At 42.4% G+C, this 16099-nt stretch overlaps 1 protein-coding gene across 4 annotated transcripts in view; it reads right to left on the bottom strand.

The window, feature by feature from the left end:
- Positions 1-16099, bottom strand: part of IQSEC1 (IQ motif and Sec7 domain ArfGEF 1) — a 365437-nt gene that overhangs the window by 65253 nt on the left and 284085 nt on the right. Inside the window, exon 1 of one of the 4 annotated variants that reach the window (XM_059823036.1) lies at positions 5951-6015. The exons of the other annotated variants lie outside the window; for them this stretch is intronic. Coding sequence (XP_059679019.1) covers positions 5951-6015 — 65 coding nt within the window. Of the gene's footprint in view, positions 1-5950; positions 6016-16099 lie in introns of those variants that run through there. 4 annotated transcript variants of the gene reach the window in all.

Here is a 16099-nt window from a genome sequence, read left to right as displayed (position 1 = left end):
CAATTTCCAATAAATGCTGGGCAATCCTCTGTTCTCTCTCAATTTCACAAAGCATTAAGTACTAGTATTAATAAGAAACTATGAGCTGTAAAGTCCCATTCTCCCAAAACTTGAAGCATTAGAATCAGCTCCTTCTTGAAACCAGTTTCTACTAAATGCTCCGCATCAGTGGTATCTTCTAAACAAGGTTCGCAGAATAAAACATAAAAAAAGAATATATAAGCAACAGTAAGGAACTGTCTCTCAAGAAGCTAAGAACAGCTGAAAATGTTCTCTAACATTCACCCTGTGAAATGTTAACTTCAAAGCATGAGAATCGCCCCAGACACCTCTAGAATGGAAATTCAACAGCTGTTTCACAGCACATTACAATACAGCAGAACCACATAAGAAAGAAAAACAAAGATAAGTTTTATTCCCAATTGAAAGTACAGAGGGAAGTTAGATTGAGAGAAAAGCTATCATTAAGCTGAAACATGACCAGAAAGTCAGGGGTTTATACGGTCCTGTTCTGTGTATATACCCTTAGACCCTTAGGAACTGCAGCTGGGTCAGGAACACTGCTGTCCATCTCATCTGAAAGATGACTTCCTCAGCACAACCTCTCCAAACGATGAGGGAAACCCTGTCTTTGGTATTATCTTTAAAGGCAGGAGGCTTCCAAGTAAATCATCCATTCCTTCCTGAAGTTTTTTCCTTGGAGTTCTGTGCAAGTACTGACATGGCCTACTCCGACTTGACTCATGAAAACTGAAAGGATCACAACTATAATCATTACAGCTGTAGGCTACACTAAAAGAATACACTAAACTCAAGCTAAATACAGTCCAACGTACAGCTGTCTAAGCTACAATGCCCAGAGCCACTGCTCTATTTAATTCCCCATGGGAACTGAGACTGAGTTTGGTCCATTCTACTATAAAGGTGGGGAGTGAAAATTAAATTAAAGTCAAATTGTGAACTTCCCTGTAACGCAGTTTTAGGACTGGCTATAAACATACCCTGCAACAGAAAATCCACCAGGTTTGCACCCTTGCTTCCCTTACATTGCATAAAGGTGACCTGAAAGGTCACGTATATATCAACAAACTGAAGTTAGTTTTCCTTTTCTCTGTTCTTACAAAAACATTTAAACTCTTGACACACCCATCCTTGTTCATCTGGTGAATTTTAGGGGCAACTGAAAGTTTTTGGACTAAACAATGCAAGGACCCTCAAAACAAGCTTAGGGTTCTTTTTCTATTGCCCTGCCCTGTATGTAGCCACTTACGTAAAAGGAAGCCAAATTGTAACTGTTGCATTTTGTTTGTGCTTGGACAACATAAAGCAACAGGGAATTGGGTCCTTTGTTTTTAAGCACAAGTTTAACTTGGATGACACTGAACTACTGAAAGAATCTGATTAACAGATATACTACATAAATTTCCTGTATTAAAGGCTATCAAAGCCATCATTCTAATTTTCTGCTTCTCCCACAGGGACAAAAGGGTTTGATTTTTTATCATACCAAAGCTTGGCTTTTTTTAACTTTATTTTTATTACAGACATCTTTAAAATAATTTTATGAAAATGTTTCTAGTCTTTTGTCTATTGTAAGGAAGCAAAAGAAGATTTATTTAGCTAAATTTGCAGTCCCCTTTAACGTAATACTAGGGCTTTGTGCTACAGTGGATTAAAGCAGCATCTGTTCTCTGGAAACCCGGAGTCAAATCACAGCAGTGCAGTAAACTTGCCATCTCTGTCTGTACCCTAACTAGAATCGTCCTTCCTCCAAATAAAATTCAGATGAATTCCTTAAAGACACAAGAAGGGCCACATAACTAAAATATTTTCAGTTAATAAGTCTTGCTAAAAGCCTGTGAGCAGTAACTATTTTTGCATAATGAAGAGTATGAATTAAACAAAATCTGTATTTACGTAAGTTTTGACATAAAATGACAATTTACAGGATGCTAAAAATGAACGTCCAAATCCAGGGCCTGATTCTGCTCTTACAACTACACAGTCTTGTTAGACAACAGAAATAAAGAAGTAAAATTGGGAATATGAATTTGGCCTGTGGCCCATACTCTGTTTAACCCTAAATGAAATCTAAACAAAGCACGGTTAACAAAAACAACAGACCAACACACTTTCTCCCCAAACCCATGATTCATTTCTTCATAATTCCAGTTGTTCTGTTGATCAGGCAGTGTCTGGGTTAAGGGCACATCCTCATGTAGTTAATGTAACAAATCAGGGAGCAATCAGGGCTCCATCCTGATTACAGTTTCTGAGGTCTCCTGCAGTTCTGTTATTAAATAAACATAAAAAGCAATAATTGATTGACAGCTACTGTGATTAAAATATGTCTGGCTCTGAAATTAATGATAAAATTGCCATCGATTCTGACAGAAAAGGAACTATGTAAATGCTGAAAGAGCAAGAAAATTGCATCCTTAACGTCCTTCATAAATTACGGTAAACCCTTGCAATGAAAAGGCACAATAGACACAACCACCCAGCTAATCTCCGTCCATGTATCGTAATGCTCAAAGCAACAAAGTGGGTTTTTTCTCCTCAAATTGCGGTCCTTCGCAGTTTTTTCAAAAAATACCATATTCAAAAATACAGTAACTTGAACCGCTCCTTTGCACCTGTCAGAATCAGGCAGAAACTGGAAGCTGCATAGGTTTACAACAAAGAGGGTGCATTAGTTTGGATGTTGAGATTCTATGAAGGCCTAGTGGATAATTTCCAGGACAACATCTTTATAGCATTAATATTTCCAAAATAAAGCTGCCCTGATAGCAGGCTAAATCCAATTTTACTCATTGAGAGCCATACAGCTGAGGCTATAAAGTTAAGGCAATGCAGTATCTTGAATTTCAGTTGGAACGCCACACAGTAGGCAAAAGGACAGGTTTTACTAGGAAAGCAGTATCTCACTGCTAGCACTCTTGTTTCCCAATGTTCTGCTAGAGACGCCTGAATTCTGAGTATCAGCGGTGTTAAACACCAAGACGCACAACTGAAATACGTGAGGAGATGTTAAACACCTACAGGTAGCATCTCCACAAGTGTTGGTTTTGGTTTAGGATGACGCCTTGCCTCCACCAACAGAGGACTGGCTACTTTTAGGCCAGCTTTTATAATTCACAGCTACTTCTTACTGGTGTTCAGGGCAAATACAGTTTGCAAGCATAATTAGAGTAATCGCATAAGTGTGCTAATCAGCTACACAAGTATAAGATCTTCCTCTTCAGAAAGTTTGATCCTTGAATTGCCATCTTTATACTTCAGAAAAACACGGTCACTATAAAGGTAAACTCTTGTTTCAAAGTAGTTGTTTCACCCAAAGTCCTAGCACCTAACCTCTAGATCCTCAAAGGCATGAAACAATCCCAGCTTCCAAGTCATGCAAGAGTATTCTGCTGAAGACTAAATATTTGGAGGAATCCTTTCTATACCCATATGAATAGAAACGCAATTCTCTTCAGAAAATTTTCAGTTTGCAAATATGAGATGGTCACAGGGTGAGAAAAACCACGTAAGGCCACGGGGCTGTCCATCCTAAGAGATCACTGCCCAATTCTAAAAAGGAACACCCTGCCAGCTGCCAGTGAAGATACCTTCTCCTGCAGAGAAGGTCTGCTTGCCCCAGGGTAAGTCACTGTGTCAACTCCCAGCAACCTTCCAACAGCCATTTGTAACAAGAACAACAAATCAGAGTTGCTGTTCAACCTGGTATTTGTTCTTTTCAGGTGAAGACTGAATCCTTTGGGTTTCCTTACCTGAAAGTTGCAAATTATTCAGGGAAACTGAGTTGTAAATTGTTTAACGGCACCAGGATTCCCAGAGAGCTTCTAACGGGACAAAGAAACAACTAAATGCTGTTGATATGCTGAGCGCTATAATGTTCACTGGTTATCTTCAGCTCTTGTACTACAGTTAGTATCTCTGATGACAATGAATTATTTCAGATTAGTAGAAATAGGAAAAAAAAAGGGATGATAGCTGGCTTCACACTTGAAACCCCAACATTGAGCACCTATTTAACTAAGGAAAACCAGCTGACTGCTACATAACAGTACTCTCAATGTCTGGAATTTCAGGAACTAGAACAGGACATGGCAACAACAAAACAAATCGGGGACAGAAGTAGAAGTAAAATGGGAAATGGGTCATTTTATTCAGCAGGGCTTAAGTTCTCCCAAAGCAGTAGATAGATGTAATGAATTCTGTGTTTATGTGAAAGGTATCTGCCACAAGAATAGACACAGTTAAATACAACCATCCAAACTAAGTACTCAGCAATTCCTCTTTTAACACATCAGGCAGAATAATCGAGTTTAACTGAAAGGAAGTGCATAGCGATGTGCAAATGGAGGAAAAAAAAGTCTGAAACAATGACTGAATAGCAGAATGTAACCGTGTGAATGCAGGCAAATCTGTCACTAAAGTAACATTTACGCATGATGTTTTGTAGCAAGCCATGCGAATGTAATGGCACTTACGCAAACATTACCAACTCTGCGCAGGGAACTTAGAAGCTCAACTTCATTATTTTCCATAAGGGTAAAAATGGGCTTAAGGATCATCAAATGTGTGACTAAACTGTACTATAAAACATTTTTCTTTATCAAAAACCGTTTTTTCCTTTCTTTTCCAGGAAAGACACTGTTGCATTCATATGTAGTTACACTGAATCTAGTCACTTCCTCCTTTTATCTTTTTCCACACATGCACACACACCCAATTTAAGACGTTGGCTATCTTTATTTGAAGTCAATACTTCTTTAACAGTCGATCAGCTCAGAATTTCATCAAATTATTTGGTGGAATAAACTTTCACGATGCCTTGGAGAAAAATTTATTTTGCAAGTGCACTTGCCAGGATAACTATTTTAGTCTATCAGAATCTACACACAATATTGCACAAACACCCCCCCCCCCCCCCCCCCCAGTTTGTACATCTAGCTTTCAAGTGGCTCATATAAGAGAGTACGGCGTTTTTGTAATTTCAATGCACGTTATTTCAGTAGTTAATGTCATAACAATGGAGACTGTACGTATCAACCCGACAAATCCCATTTTCTGGTTTTCTTGCATCGGTTATTCAGCATCCCAACTTTAAAGGCCTTGGAACTAAACTTCTTTTTTCTTTTCTTTGCTTTTTTGGCTGAGGGCGTGAGGCGCAAATGATAATTTACCCCGAGCAGTACCACCGGGTTTGACCCACCTTCCCATGCCGGCAGTTGGAAGGACGGGTCTCCTGCTCTCCCCGGTCGATTTCGGACAGCGGGAACGGGATGTACCCGAGCTTTGAAGTAGAACTCGCCGCTTGTTTGACACCAGCCATGTGATTTCTTGCACTACATCAAACTCAATGAAAAGGAGTGTTTGCAGGCTTGCGTACACCCATGCAGAGATCTCGGCGGCAGCGATCTCACAGGCTGGGTCAGATCGCACTCTAACAGCGCCCTTCTCAAAAAGCTCCTGACGGGTTTGCGCTTCGCCTGCCGCCCACCAGCAAGGACAGACGTACGGGTCCGCTTTTGACACCGCATTTAGCCCCTGCGATTTCAAACTTCTGCCCCGACAGGACAGACGGCACTGCCGTTCATCCCCCCTCTCCCTGACCCAGGACATAAAGCTTCCGAACAACGCGATGGCCGGAAAGCCGCCGCCGGCTGCCACCGCCGTGCCTTCACGATCGCTGGGAACTTGGCAGCACCCCCAGAGACGAAGGGGGTGACCCCGGCGGCAAGCCGGCCCCCCGCTCCGGCAGCCGGGAGCGGCTCTGGGCTGCCGCTCCGCCCGCCTTCCCCCCATTACAGCTTCCCGGGACGGCGATCGGCGAGGCCGGGCGGCGACGGCGCGGAGCCCTTTGTGTGACAGGACGGGGCGCCCGCCGAGCAGGGCCGGGAGGGCGCCCGGGGATCCCCCAACTCCCTCCGCCGAGACTTACCAGCTGTCAAGCTCCAGCTCCAGCAACGACTGGGTCCTCTCCGAGCTGCAGTGCAGGCACCACATGGCTGGGCCGAAGTCGCGGGCGGGGAGCTCCGCGCCGCCACCATAGCCGCCCCTCAGGCCGCCCCGCCCCCGCGCCCGCTCCCCTCAGCGGCCGCGCACGGCTCGGTGGCGGCGGGGGCAGCGCGCACGCGCGCGGAGGCCGGTTTCCCGGGGAACGCGAGGCGCCAACGGCCGCGGCGCGCGCGCCCACCGCTCGCCTCACGGCGGTCGCCTCACGGCCCTCTCACAAGGGCCGGGGGACCCCTTGGGCCGGCTCCGGCGGGCACCGTTCGGTGCCCGCCGGAGCCGGCCCAAGCGGCCCCCGGCAGCGGTCGGGTACCTCCCGAAGCCTTGCCGGAGATTAAAAACCTGCGCGTGCCTAATTAAAACCAGAACCTTATTAATTACACGGGAAAGTGCCTGGCTCCAGGACCCGCAACGGACCTCTCCCGGGGCAGCGCTCGGCGGTGAAGTTTTACAAGAGGCGCTGGGGACTTGTAAAATAGATGCTTTCAGAGCAAAGGCGCTGGTCAAAGGTTCGGAATTTTCTTCGTATCGGTCAAGGAGCATCCAGCTGTTTTCGGTTCTGCTTAAAAAAAATACAATTTCAATTATCTTTTAAGTGAAAAAGCGTAGATAGACACTGGAGGCATCTGAGAGAGGAAGATAAACTCCCTCTGATGACGGGTGTGGCTGCACGTTGGCGAAGGCCTCTGGCAGCCCCACTGAAACACCCAGGGATGTCCGTGGTAAAGAACGATGCAAAAGAGCAAAGCTAAAAATACTTCAGACGCACCAGAATAAGGATGTGAAGAAAGAATTTTGCTTGTTAAAAAAAAACACCCCAAAACCCTGACTCGAGGCAACGGCGGCAGCTTTGCCGGCAGCAAATATTCCGACTCTTTCTCCCTACGCTTACTCCCAGGCACACCACCGGGTGAGGAAATTGAGCGCTTGATTGTCAACATCACACACATTCCAAACAAACTTCAAAAAACTTCCCCGTTGTTGTTCTGAATACTAGCACAATAATCCAAATCCTATTTACTTTCCATAAAGCATTGGGTTTATCTGCGTTACAGATGAGATGGTTTGAGGTTCGCGATGAGGTTGAGATGGTTTGAGGTTCGCGATGAGGTTGAGATGGTTTGAGGTTCGCGATGAGGTTGAGATGGTTTGAGGTTCGCGATTGCAAGGCAGAATGCGAACCGGTGCTGTGAAACACGCAGAAAGCAAACGCAGACGACATAACAATACATTAAGTGCTGTGGAGGCCTGGTGACAGGAGAACAATTTTGGAAAGACTGGTTGATTTATGATTAAAAAAGTACCTATCAGAATCAGAATTTGCGATAAAAATGAGTAATTCAAGAAAGATGTTAATTATTATCCTTTGTTGCTCCACTGAAACCTGACCTAGAAAGCTTGTGGATTTTGCTGTATCATGTCCTCAGTGTTCTCACAGCATTTGTAAATGGGAATGGAAAGAAACCTCCACCTCCTCCGAACATAGGGTAGCTCAATAGTAAAGCTAGTTCTGGCAAGCAAGAATTCCTCACTAGAATTTAAAAAAAACACCACCACCAACGGAATTTCATCATCGCAGTATTTGACACATGAATAGCAATCCTTCCTAATTTTTTTTTCAAGCAGATTCACCATGCGGTGATTAAAGTATTGCAAGAAATCAAGTCTAAACAGAGCTAATGGTAACTTAGTAATTCATAAAGGAAAACCATCTCATCTCCCAGAATACCGTAAAAGGTGCTTTAATTTATATATACGCCTCTTATGTAGAAACCACACACCTGCAAATGAGAACGCTGAAATTACATAACTTTCTCACACACAATAACATTTTACACACACGTTTTACCAAAAATGCTTACGCTTCATGATGCTTTCCCAGCCTTCCTCCCCCAAAGCCTAGAAAAGAGGAGGGTTTGCAGTGGATCTGGAAGGTTCATCCAAGTGCTGAAGAGCTAAGGAGTCAGCCAGTTCCAGAACTTGTCATCCCCAGGGAATATCACCTTATCAACTGCCTGCTCCTGTTCAAAATGCAGCCTGAGTTCCTCTGCTGATCTAAGCCACAAATAATTTTGAAGACTACTTGCTAAGTCATAGTTTCTTTGGTAGACTATTCCTACAGCCATTTTAGCTTTACAGGTCAAAAGAACAGCTGAAACTGCACCATAAAACCAGCAGATAAATAGTGCTACCTATAGGTACAAAGAAATTAGTGTTTCAAAAAGTAGTAAGGCCCGTATGATTAATATCCTGTAATAAGACTTGTCTTGCTTTCTGGAGTTAACTTCGGGGTTTCCCGTTTCACGGAACCATCAAAACAACTTGCTTCCCAAATTAAGTTTCCCTTCATCAAAATAAGCATCATGTCTAGGTAAGCTGGGCAAACTGTCTAACCACAGACACTCCTTGTCTTCAACTAGATGCCACGGTACTGGAAAAGGGGAAGCTAATTAAGAAAACAAGAACCATTCTTAGAGGGAGGGTTTGGAGGGGGGGCAGTTGGTAAGTTTACCACCAAAAGCTTCATTCATAATCGTTTGCACAGTATTTATTGCAGTTTTGTGGAGGGACGGAGCAATTTGCGATATACTTTTTAGGAATGGAAATATTCCAGCACATACAAGAAGCACTGGCTATCTCTGTAGTTTGGGAAAAGTCAGAAGTTTAGTCAGAAACTAAAAATGCTGCTCAAACACATCAGGTACAAGAAAGAGCACAGTGAAAGGCCCAGCTGTGCCCTTGTGCTGTATATACAACATACCTCTTATTTACAGTACATACCATGAGAGCAGATCACATCTTTCTGGATGATAGAAAGAATCAAAGCAACTTTACTTAAACCCCGTTAAACATTTGGATCGAGTGTGCATTTTGCATAGTTTCCTAAGGAAGCATTAGACATGGATTCCAACAAGCCCGCGTTTAACTAGCTTTCAGTGAAACACAAGTATGTTAAGGAAGGACACACCTACACCGACTGTTTTGATAGTAATGTCACTGCAAGTCTATAACCAGAGACTATTTACACTGCAGTGCCTACTTTCAACATCTAATGGTTATCCAGACAGTCTCTGCCCTATAGAAGTCTTTGACGTTCTGGGATAGACAGAGGCGACAACAATCCCACATTTTTCTGGTCCTGACTCAATGCCCTCCCGCACCAAGCTTCATCTCTACTTGTAAACAGAGAGAAATCCAAAGCAGACATAAGCAGTCCACAAAAGTCAACTGCTAAATGGAAACTAGTTTCCAAAGGAGAAACCGAGTGCAGACAGTTTTAGCGTGGGCTGTGAAGGAGGATACATACTGCAAAGGGCGGCCGAAAAGCTCTGACCTCAAAAGCAGTCACGGAATTTTCTGAAGAACATGCTTTTCTGAACCCACTTCCAACAGAATTGTCCTTCAACAGATATGCATGAACACACTAGATAAGCAAACGACCAAGCAATACTAACACATCCCGTTTCAAATACTGCGTGGACTATTGGTAGTTTCCCCCCTCCTCAACACCAAAAATCCCAAATTCTCAATTTTATTTCGACCATTCCGCTACAAAGTTTTTATTAAATCACTTCTTGCTTCAGTAAGAGTCTTTAAAACCTAAAGTAGAGGTTAAACGCCCAAATCATCTACATATTTAAGATCTCGCATGTATTCCAACAGGGGAAATTAAACACAGAAAAACAAATTCTTGCTGCACTACGCAGATGGCATTGTGGTTTCCGAGTCCAGGCAGCCTGATGCAATTATTTTTGGAGGGATATTTTGTTTATGTTTCAATGTTCCAAAACCGTCTCCGTTGAACCATAATCCATAGTGCATAATCCAGTCTCCCGCAGGTAACAGTAAACATAATCCCTACTGCATAGCCCATTCTCACTCAGATAACCGGTGCCGATTTTTCATAGACATCTAGGCTTGACTTCTTAGGACAACTTTTTGGCGGCACGTAGCTAGGTATTTTTGCTATCCTGACTACACAGGTGCAGTGCTTATGCGCTGTGCCAAACATACAGAGGTGATGTTTCAGGCCTTAGAAGACGGGGGCAGGAGAAGCTCTTCTAACAATACAGAGCCAATGTGGGTTTCTATACCACTTTATTTAGCTGCACTTTGTATAGGAAGCTTTGGCAGAACCAACAGGACATATAGAGGCTATAGACTCTGTTGTTCTCCCACTGCTATTTTGACAGCTAGTTAGCATTAGAGCTGCCACCAAGATACTGTAGAAATACGTCACGCAGGGTAAAGAGATAGGAAAGTAATTTTTCATATCTTAGTATCCTTATTCCTGGCAATTTTTTGGAGCATGACTAATAGTACAACACAAAGTTATCTTTGCTCCATTAAAAAAAAAAGATCAACCTGACTTAAAAAAAAAAAATAAGGCACTAGGAAATCTCTGTGCAAGAGGAAGCAAACAAAGATTTCAAACTATAAACCTATGCTCGCTAGACCAGTCCAGAAGTTCGAGGTAAATAATCCTGAAGCAAGCAGGCTGGCTGACCATGGGAAGAGCTCACCCTTGACAGCCGGCTCCTTCACTGTGGGTGCTAGTTCATGCGCTTTGTACCACTGTAGTTTTCAGTCAGTGTGACCAGTAAATACTACTGACAAACTTACACAGGCGGCGCCAATTTTGTTACCATTATCATGTTTAACAATGTCTCTGTAGTGAATGTTATACTTAGACCATTCAATCTTCCTTGCTAAAGCTAAGCGTATTTTATTACTAATACAGAAATATAATTAAACCTTAGATTAAGCACAACACTGAAATTTTGGTTTATCCAGTAATTGACATAAATCACTGTTATTTAATGTGTTAATAGGTAAGATAAAGTTTATAAACCCCCAGAGTGCAACAAACTCCATTTGTAATTATGAGCACACAGCAATTTGTATAACATGCCATCTAAATCTACAGTAATTAAGACCCTGCTTAAGGGTAATTCCCAACTTAATCACATTTAATACACCATTATTTCCGAGATCTAAAAGGCTGAAACGGGCATTTATCTTGCATTTTGCTTGACTAAAAGCAAAGGGTTTTCCAGAAAAAAAAAAAAAAAAAAAAGGGAAGAAACTACTAGGGAGTAGTTTTCTTCCTGCAGAGTATAAATACAGCCATGCAGCACTGTACAATAAAACACACACATGGGTCAAAGTGCATGTTTTTCCTTTCACAGTGGGCTTTGAGGGGATAGTAATCCAATTCATCCCTTGAAAAAAATATGCTAACTCATATGGATCCTCCGCCTCCTCTATAAAACAGAGTATATTGTGGTAATTTTCCCATGTCACCTGGAATTACATAGGAATTTTCAAATATGCCAGGTAATTCTTTAAAAGCCAACACGTTACTGTGCATATCCCAGTTCTGGGTCCCCCCAAAATGGATTTCTAATCTTCTCTCATATATGTGTCTTCATTTCCTATGGCTGCGTACTAGTTCACTTATTTTTTTAATGCCGATATACAAAGATCGGCACTAAAACAACAGCTACAACTTCAGCTCATTTTTTAAGCTGAACTTATAAAGCCTTTAAATAAACACATCTGGGAAAAGGCTTTATGTTGTCGGTTGCTATGGAGTAGGCAAAACAATGAATCTTTGTAGACGTTTTGCTCTTCTAAGAACAGATCCAAAGCCTATTTAAGGCAAAGGAAATCTTCACTGACTTCAAGGGTTTGTATAGTCAAAACTGCACCTTTCAACTCCCTATCTCAAAACCCCCCACCTTTACAAAACATAAAATAGCATTATCCCTATGTGAGGGATGGGAATATCGAAGCACAAAGAGCATAAACCATAGCAGAGGAAAGTGAGAATAACTTTTCACAGTCCCCTTGCAGATCAGTGGGAGAACTAAAAATGAAACAGAACTACACGTTCTGCTTCTTCACCCCCTCCCATAAAACAAGATATGTAGCTCTACAGAGGGCGAAAAGAAAAGGGTCTGTCATTAGTCCCTCAAAAGAAACCCTGCCAGTGAAAGGCTGCACTCTGCAGCAAACTCTCTCCCCCTGCCCTGGCTAGAAGATTTGGATAAGGGGCCCAATTTTGGAACAAAAAAGGAAATTCCACAATGACAACAATGTTTCAAAATGCTAAGATACACTGATTTATCCAGTGTGGAAGCATGCAAACCAGACAACCCTGTAAACTATAGCCAGCTGTAAAACACACATACAAAATCTCAGCAATGAGAAAAGCAAGGCATAAAGAGGATTAGATCGCAGTCACACCATTAGAGCAATGCCAGGATTCCTGACTCAAAGTTGACTACTGTCAATACTCTGACCTGGTTTTGTCCCCCAAAGTCAGCAGTTGATCCTACAAACCCCTCGCTTGTGCGGAGAGCTATTGTAAATGATATTATCAGGTGCACTCCAACACTGACTGACTATTTACATCCACAGGAACAACATCGGAAAAAATAACGTTAGGCAGGGCTTTCATTTAGTACAGTATTTTGGTATTTCTCTCAGAGAATGCTGGAACACCGGTCACGCTGCTTCTGAGCTGATGTTTGCATCCTCTCTGGTCCTGCCTCTGCTCCCCATAGTGTTGCTCATCAGCAAGACACAGTTTTGGTTTTCCACAAGATTCATCAGTTACTAGATAACTACATTTCATTATAAGACTATCAAGACATTGAAAATTTCTCTTGACAGATCCATAGGCATGTGGAACAATTTTTTTTTCTGCAAATACCATGCAACCTCCCTTTCAAAAAAAAATGTAGCAGGGGGCTTTCAGCAGTCATCAACGTTGCCATGACTCACCCCAGCAGTGAAACTATACCTGAGAACCAGAAGCTGCAATCCAGGTCAATCAGCACTGAGCGGTGGCTCTTCAAGAGAAAACACTTTCTTCTCACAAATCCATGGATGGAAGGATAGTGGATGCTTGGAAATCCCCCAAAGGAAGTACAGAGGCTGACAAGGAGCCAGAGAGCCCCTTTAGAAAGAAGTTAATCTGTAAGCCAAGGCGGCCACTCTATTATTGCCAGAAATTGTACATCAAAATAGAGTAAAAGGGAAAGGGAAACCTTCAATCTGCATTCTCGGGGGCAATAAAGGCAGGACTCTGTACCGCGAATATAAGGTGACTGCAATTACAAGTTTGCTGATACCATTACACATATAGTAGTCCCTTGTCTCTTAAGAGTGAAATATGTACAAGAGTGGCTCCTTCATTTTCCTCACCTGGAGAGCCACGTTCTCTGATGAATCCAGAGCTCCCACAGCTTAGGGCACACCTAAGCATTTGCAACCAAGTCACTGGGTTCCAGGATTTCGCTGGCTGCACGTTCGGTGCCACTACCGAGCAAGGCTGGTGGGCACCAAGTCCACACGGCTCAAACACGGAGAAACTCAGGATGTAAGGAATATACCCTGGTGCTCTAAAACACCAGACCTTGCAGCGAGAAAGCTGAAGCCATGAGCTCCCCCTTCCAGACTGTTACTTTGTCAGAATAACGGACTGAAAAAGTAAAGTAATTCTCCTTTACTAGAGAAACGGTACAGATTTGTGGTCAAATTAAGCTAGTACTGCCACGGAAAGAAGCGGCTTTACCTTCCACTTACCTCTGCACCTTCCCCACCCCGCTTGCCGGTGCATGTTGATGTGATGGGCATGAGTAGATTTAAAACAAAGTGAGGTTTGGCAGGTCAGCATGGGACGTTTCACCTTATAGAGGGCAGAGACATTTGTCAAAGTTGCATGCTGAGTAGCAACGGGTATCAGTAAGACCCACTGAGTATGTACTTAAGGCACAAGAGAAAAGCAATACAAATGTTCCCTTTCGTTCTTTACCTCTAGGTATTGGCTCCAAATGGGACTAGAATGGAAAGATTATTATGATTTGGAACTTTTTAATATTACAAAGTACCACTGTTAAAAAGCCATAAGAAAAATCCACTGACACCAGATGATGCAAAGCTCTGTATACCGCCCAGGCAGCAGTTAGCAAACTTGTCACTGAATAAAATATCTTTAAATGAAGTTGGATGGAACACGAACATCGAGATGATGCATGTGATGCAGGTAGCTAATACACAGTACATTAACGCTCTTGAAACACCCTGTGTAAACCAGCTGAAACGGAACCACCCTTTAACAACATGCTATACCACAAGGTTCCCCGCAGCCTCCTCTTTTTTTCTGCTTTCATTTTATGGCAGTAATAATGTGCTTTCTGCAAAAAGCATTTCTATGAGATTAACAGACAGCTGAGATTAACAATGCTTAGTTATGCTTCACGTCATCAACATCTCCAAAGCTCTCAATCCCCAAGAAAAGCATAGTTTTGTTTGCTTGGTATTTAATGTCTTTTTTCCTGTTTGAACGATTCATAAATTTAGTAAGACAAGTGAGCCTGTGTGTGCACATTGGGTTGTGTGCACACACTAAAGTCAAGCAGAAAAAACACATGACTGATTTTAACATGGCTTTACTAATATTTTCTAATTCTGGAAAATACAGAATCGTGTTTCTTCGAACAAAAATGTGAAAGAATTACAAACGCCACAAAAAGTGACTGAAACCTCACGAAAGTAATTACTAGTCAGTATTAAAGTAAATATCTGAATGTTGCTAATTTATGTTCTATATAGAACCATCTTTCTATCAGCATTTGTGACATCTGGCTCAGGATAATGTGCTATATTGAGAAATCATGTGTACAGTGCACACCACGTAGAAGTACATATTTTCCATGACTTGTCTTTCTGCGAGCACCATTCTAAACCCAGAAATTTTTCTACTTGAAGCTCAGATTGTGTTACAGTTGCTTATTTTGATAGCAACCACTAAGTTTAAACTGTTACTAAAATGACAAGCATCACTGAAATGTCCTATATATAAATAAAAAAAAAAAAGACCAAAATCCAATTCTAAGGTAAAGAAACCACTTTTTCACTGACTGCATATTTAAACAAATGAGTAAGAAGAAGGTTATAAGGAAGGTTGTCTTATTGACCTAATAAAGGTATTTTATGAAAATATTTTAATGGCTTCTGTATTAGTGCACGACTGTGCAATACAGCAATTTTCAATTCAGGAAGGACGTTTATCTGCACTCACATTTTGTCAAATGCGTCAGGATGGAGAGGCACCGTATCACTCAGATAGAAGACTTGATTAAAATGCAGAAATATTTACAGACACGGCACTTCTTTTTGGCAGTGGCACATCCTTAGGCTGATACTGCAAGCGACTGTGCCGGCACTGTAGAGTCCCTTTCCACAAAATTCGCCCGCATGCTTACAGTTTTATGTGTAATGCAAAGGGTGGTCACTAAGGAAAAACAAAACACCAAAACCACATTCCCCAGCAATGATCACATAGCAAAATGAGCTACTGTACTAAGGCCATGCTATAGATACACGCATAACGTAGGAAACAGCTGTGGCACTGACAATACCCCTGTGTGTGGTAACAAAGTCTGAGCCTCTACTAATTGACTTAAGCCCATGGACGAGATTCAGAGACCATAAAAACTCAATCCTAGCATAAATTACGCAAACAAATATTGACTTTTTCCATGGTAACCTTTATAGCTAATAGAAACTTTGAATGGTGTTTTGAGCCAGGTATAAAGTAAATAAAAATAGGAGAGGAACCAATAAACACACAGCTCAGAGAAACGCTCCGCACTAACACGTAACAAAGAGCATTAAAAAAAGGAGTGTTTTTCTTCCGCAGTTTCCTGCACTGGAGCCTGGAAAGCAGTGCAGCATGTTTCGGTGTCCTCTCTATGGAATATGATGAACTCTCAGAAAAAAGGCTGGGCAGCACTGGCCACTTTTCCAGGGAGATGGGACACCTCTGCCTGTCCTCAGAGTGCAAACTTGCCAACCCTGCCCAAGCTCTGCACAGCACAGAGCGGAGCCGGGGCACAGCACCTCGTGTTCACCGTCCTGCTGAGTGCCGCTGTGCAGCTCCCAGCCAGCTCCCACTTCACGTACCTAGAAATACATCTACTCTACACCTCTCTTTAAACTTGAAAACAAAGAGGCAGGATGTGAAAGAGTAGGATGACGTTACATTACCTTTCTAGGCATTATTAAA

This window comes from Gavia stellata, chromosome 12 (genome assembly GCF_030936135.1).
Source record: "Gavia stellata isolate bGavSte3 chromosome 12, bGavSte3.hap2, whole genome shotgun sequence".
Classification (NCBI taxonomy): Eukaryota; Metazoa; Chordata; class Aves; order Gaviiformes; family Gaviidae; genus Gavia; species Gavia stellata.
The sequence above is the reverse complement of the archived record's forward strand: the minus strand, read 5'-3'. Positions and strand labels throughout refer to the sequence as shown.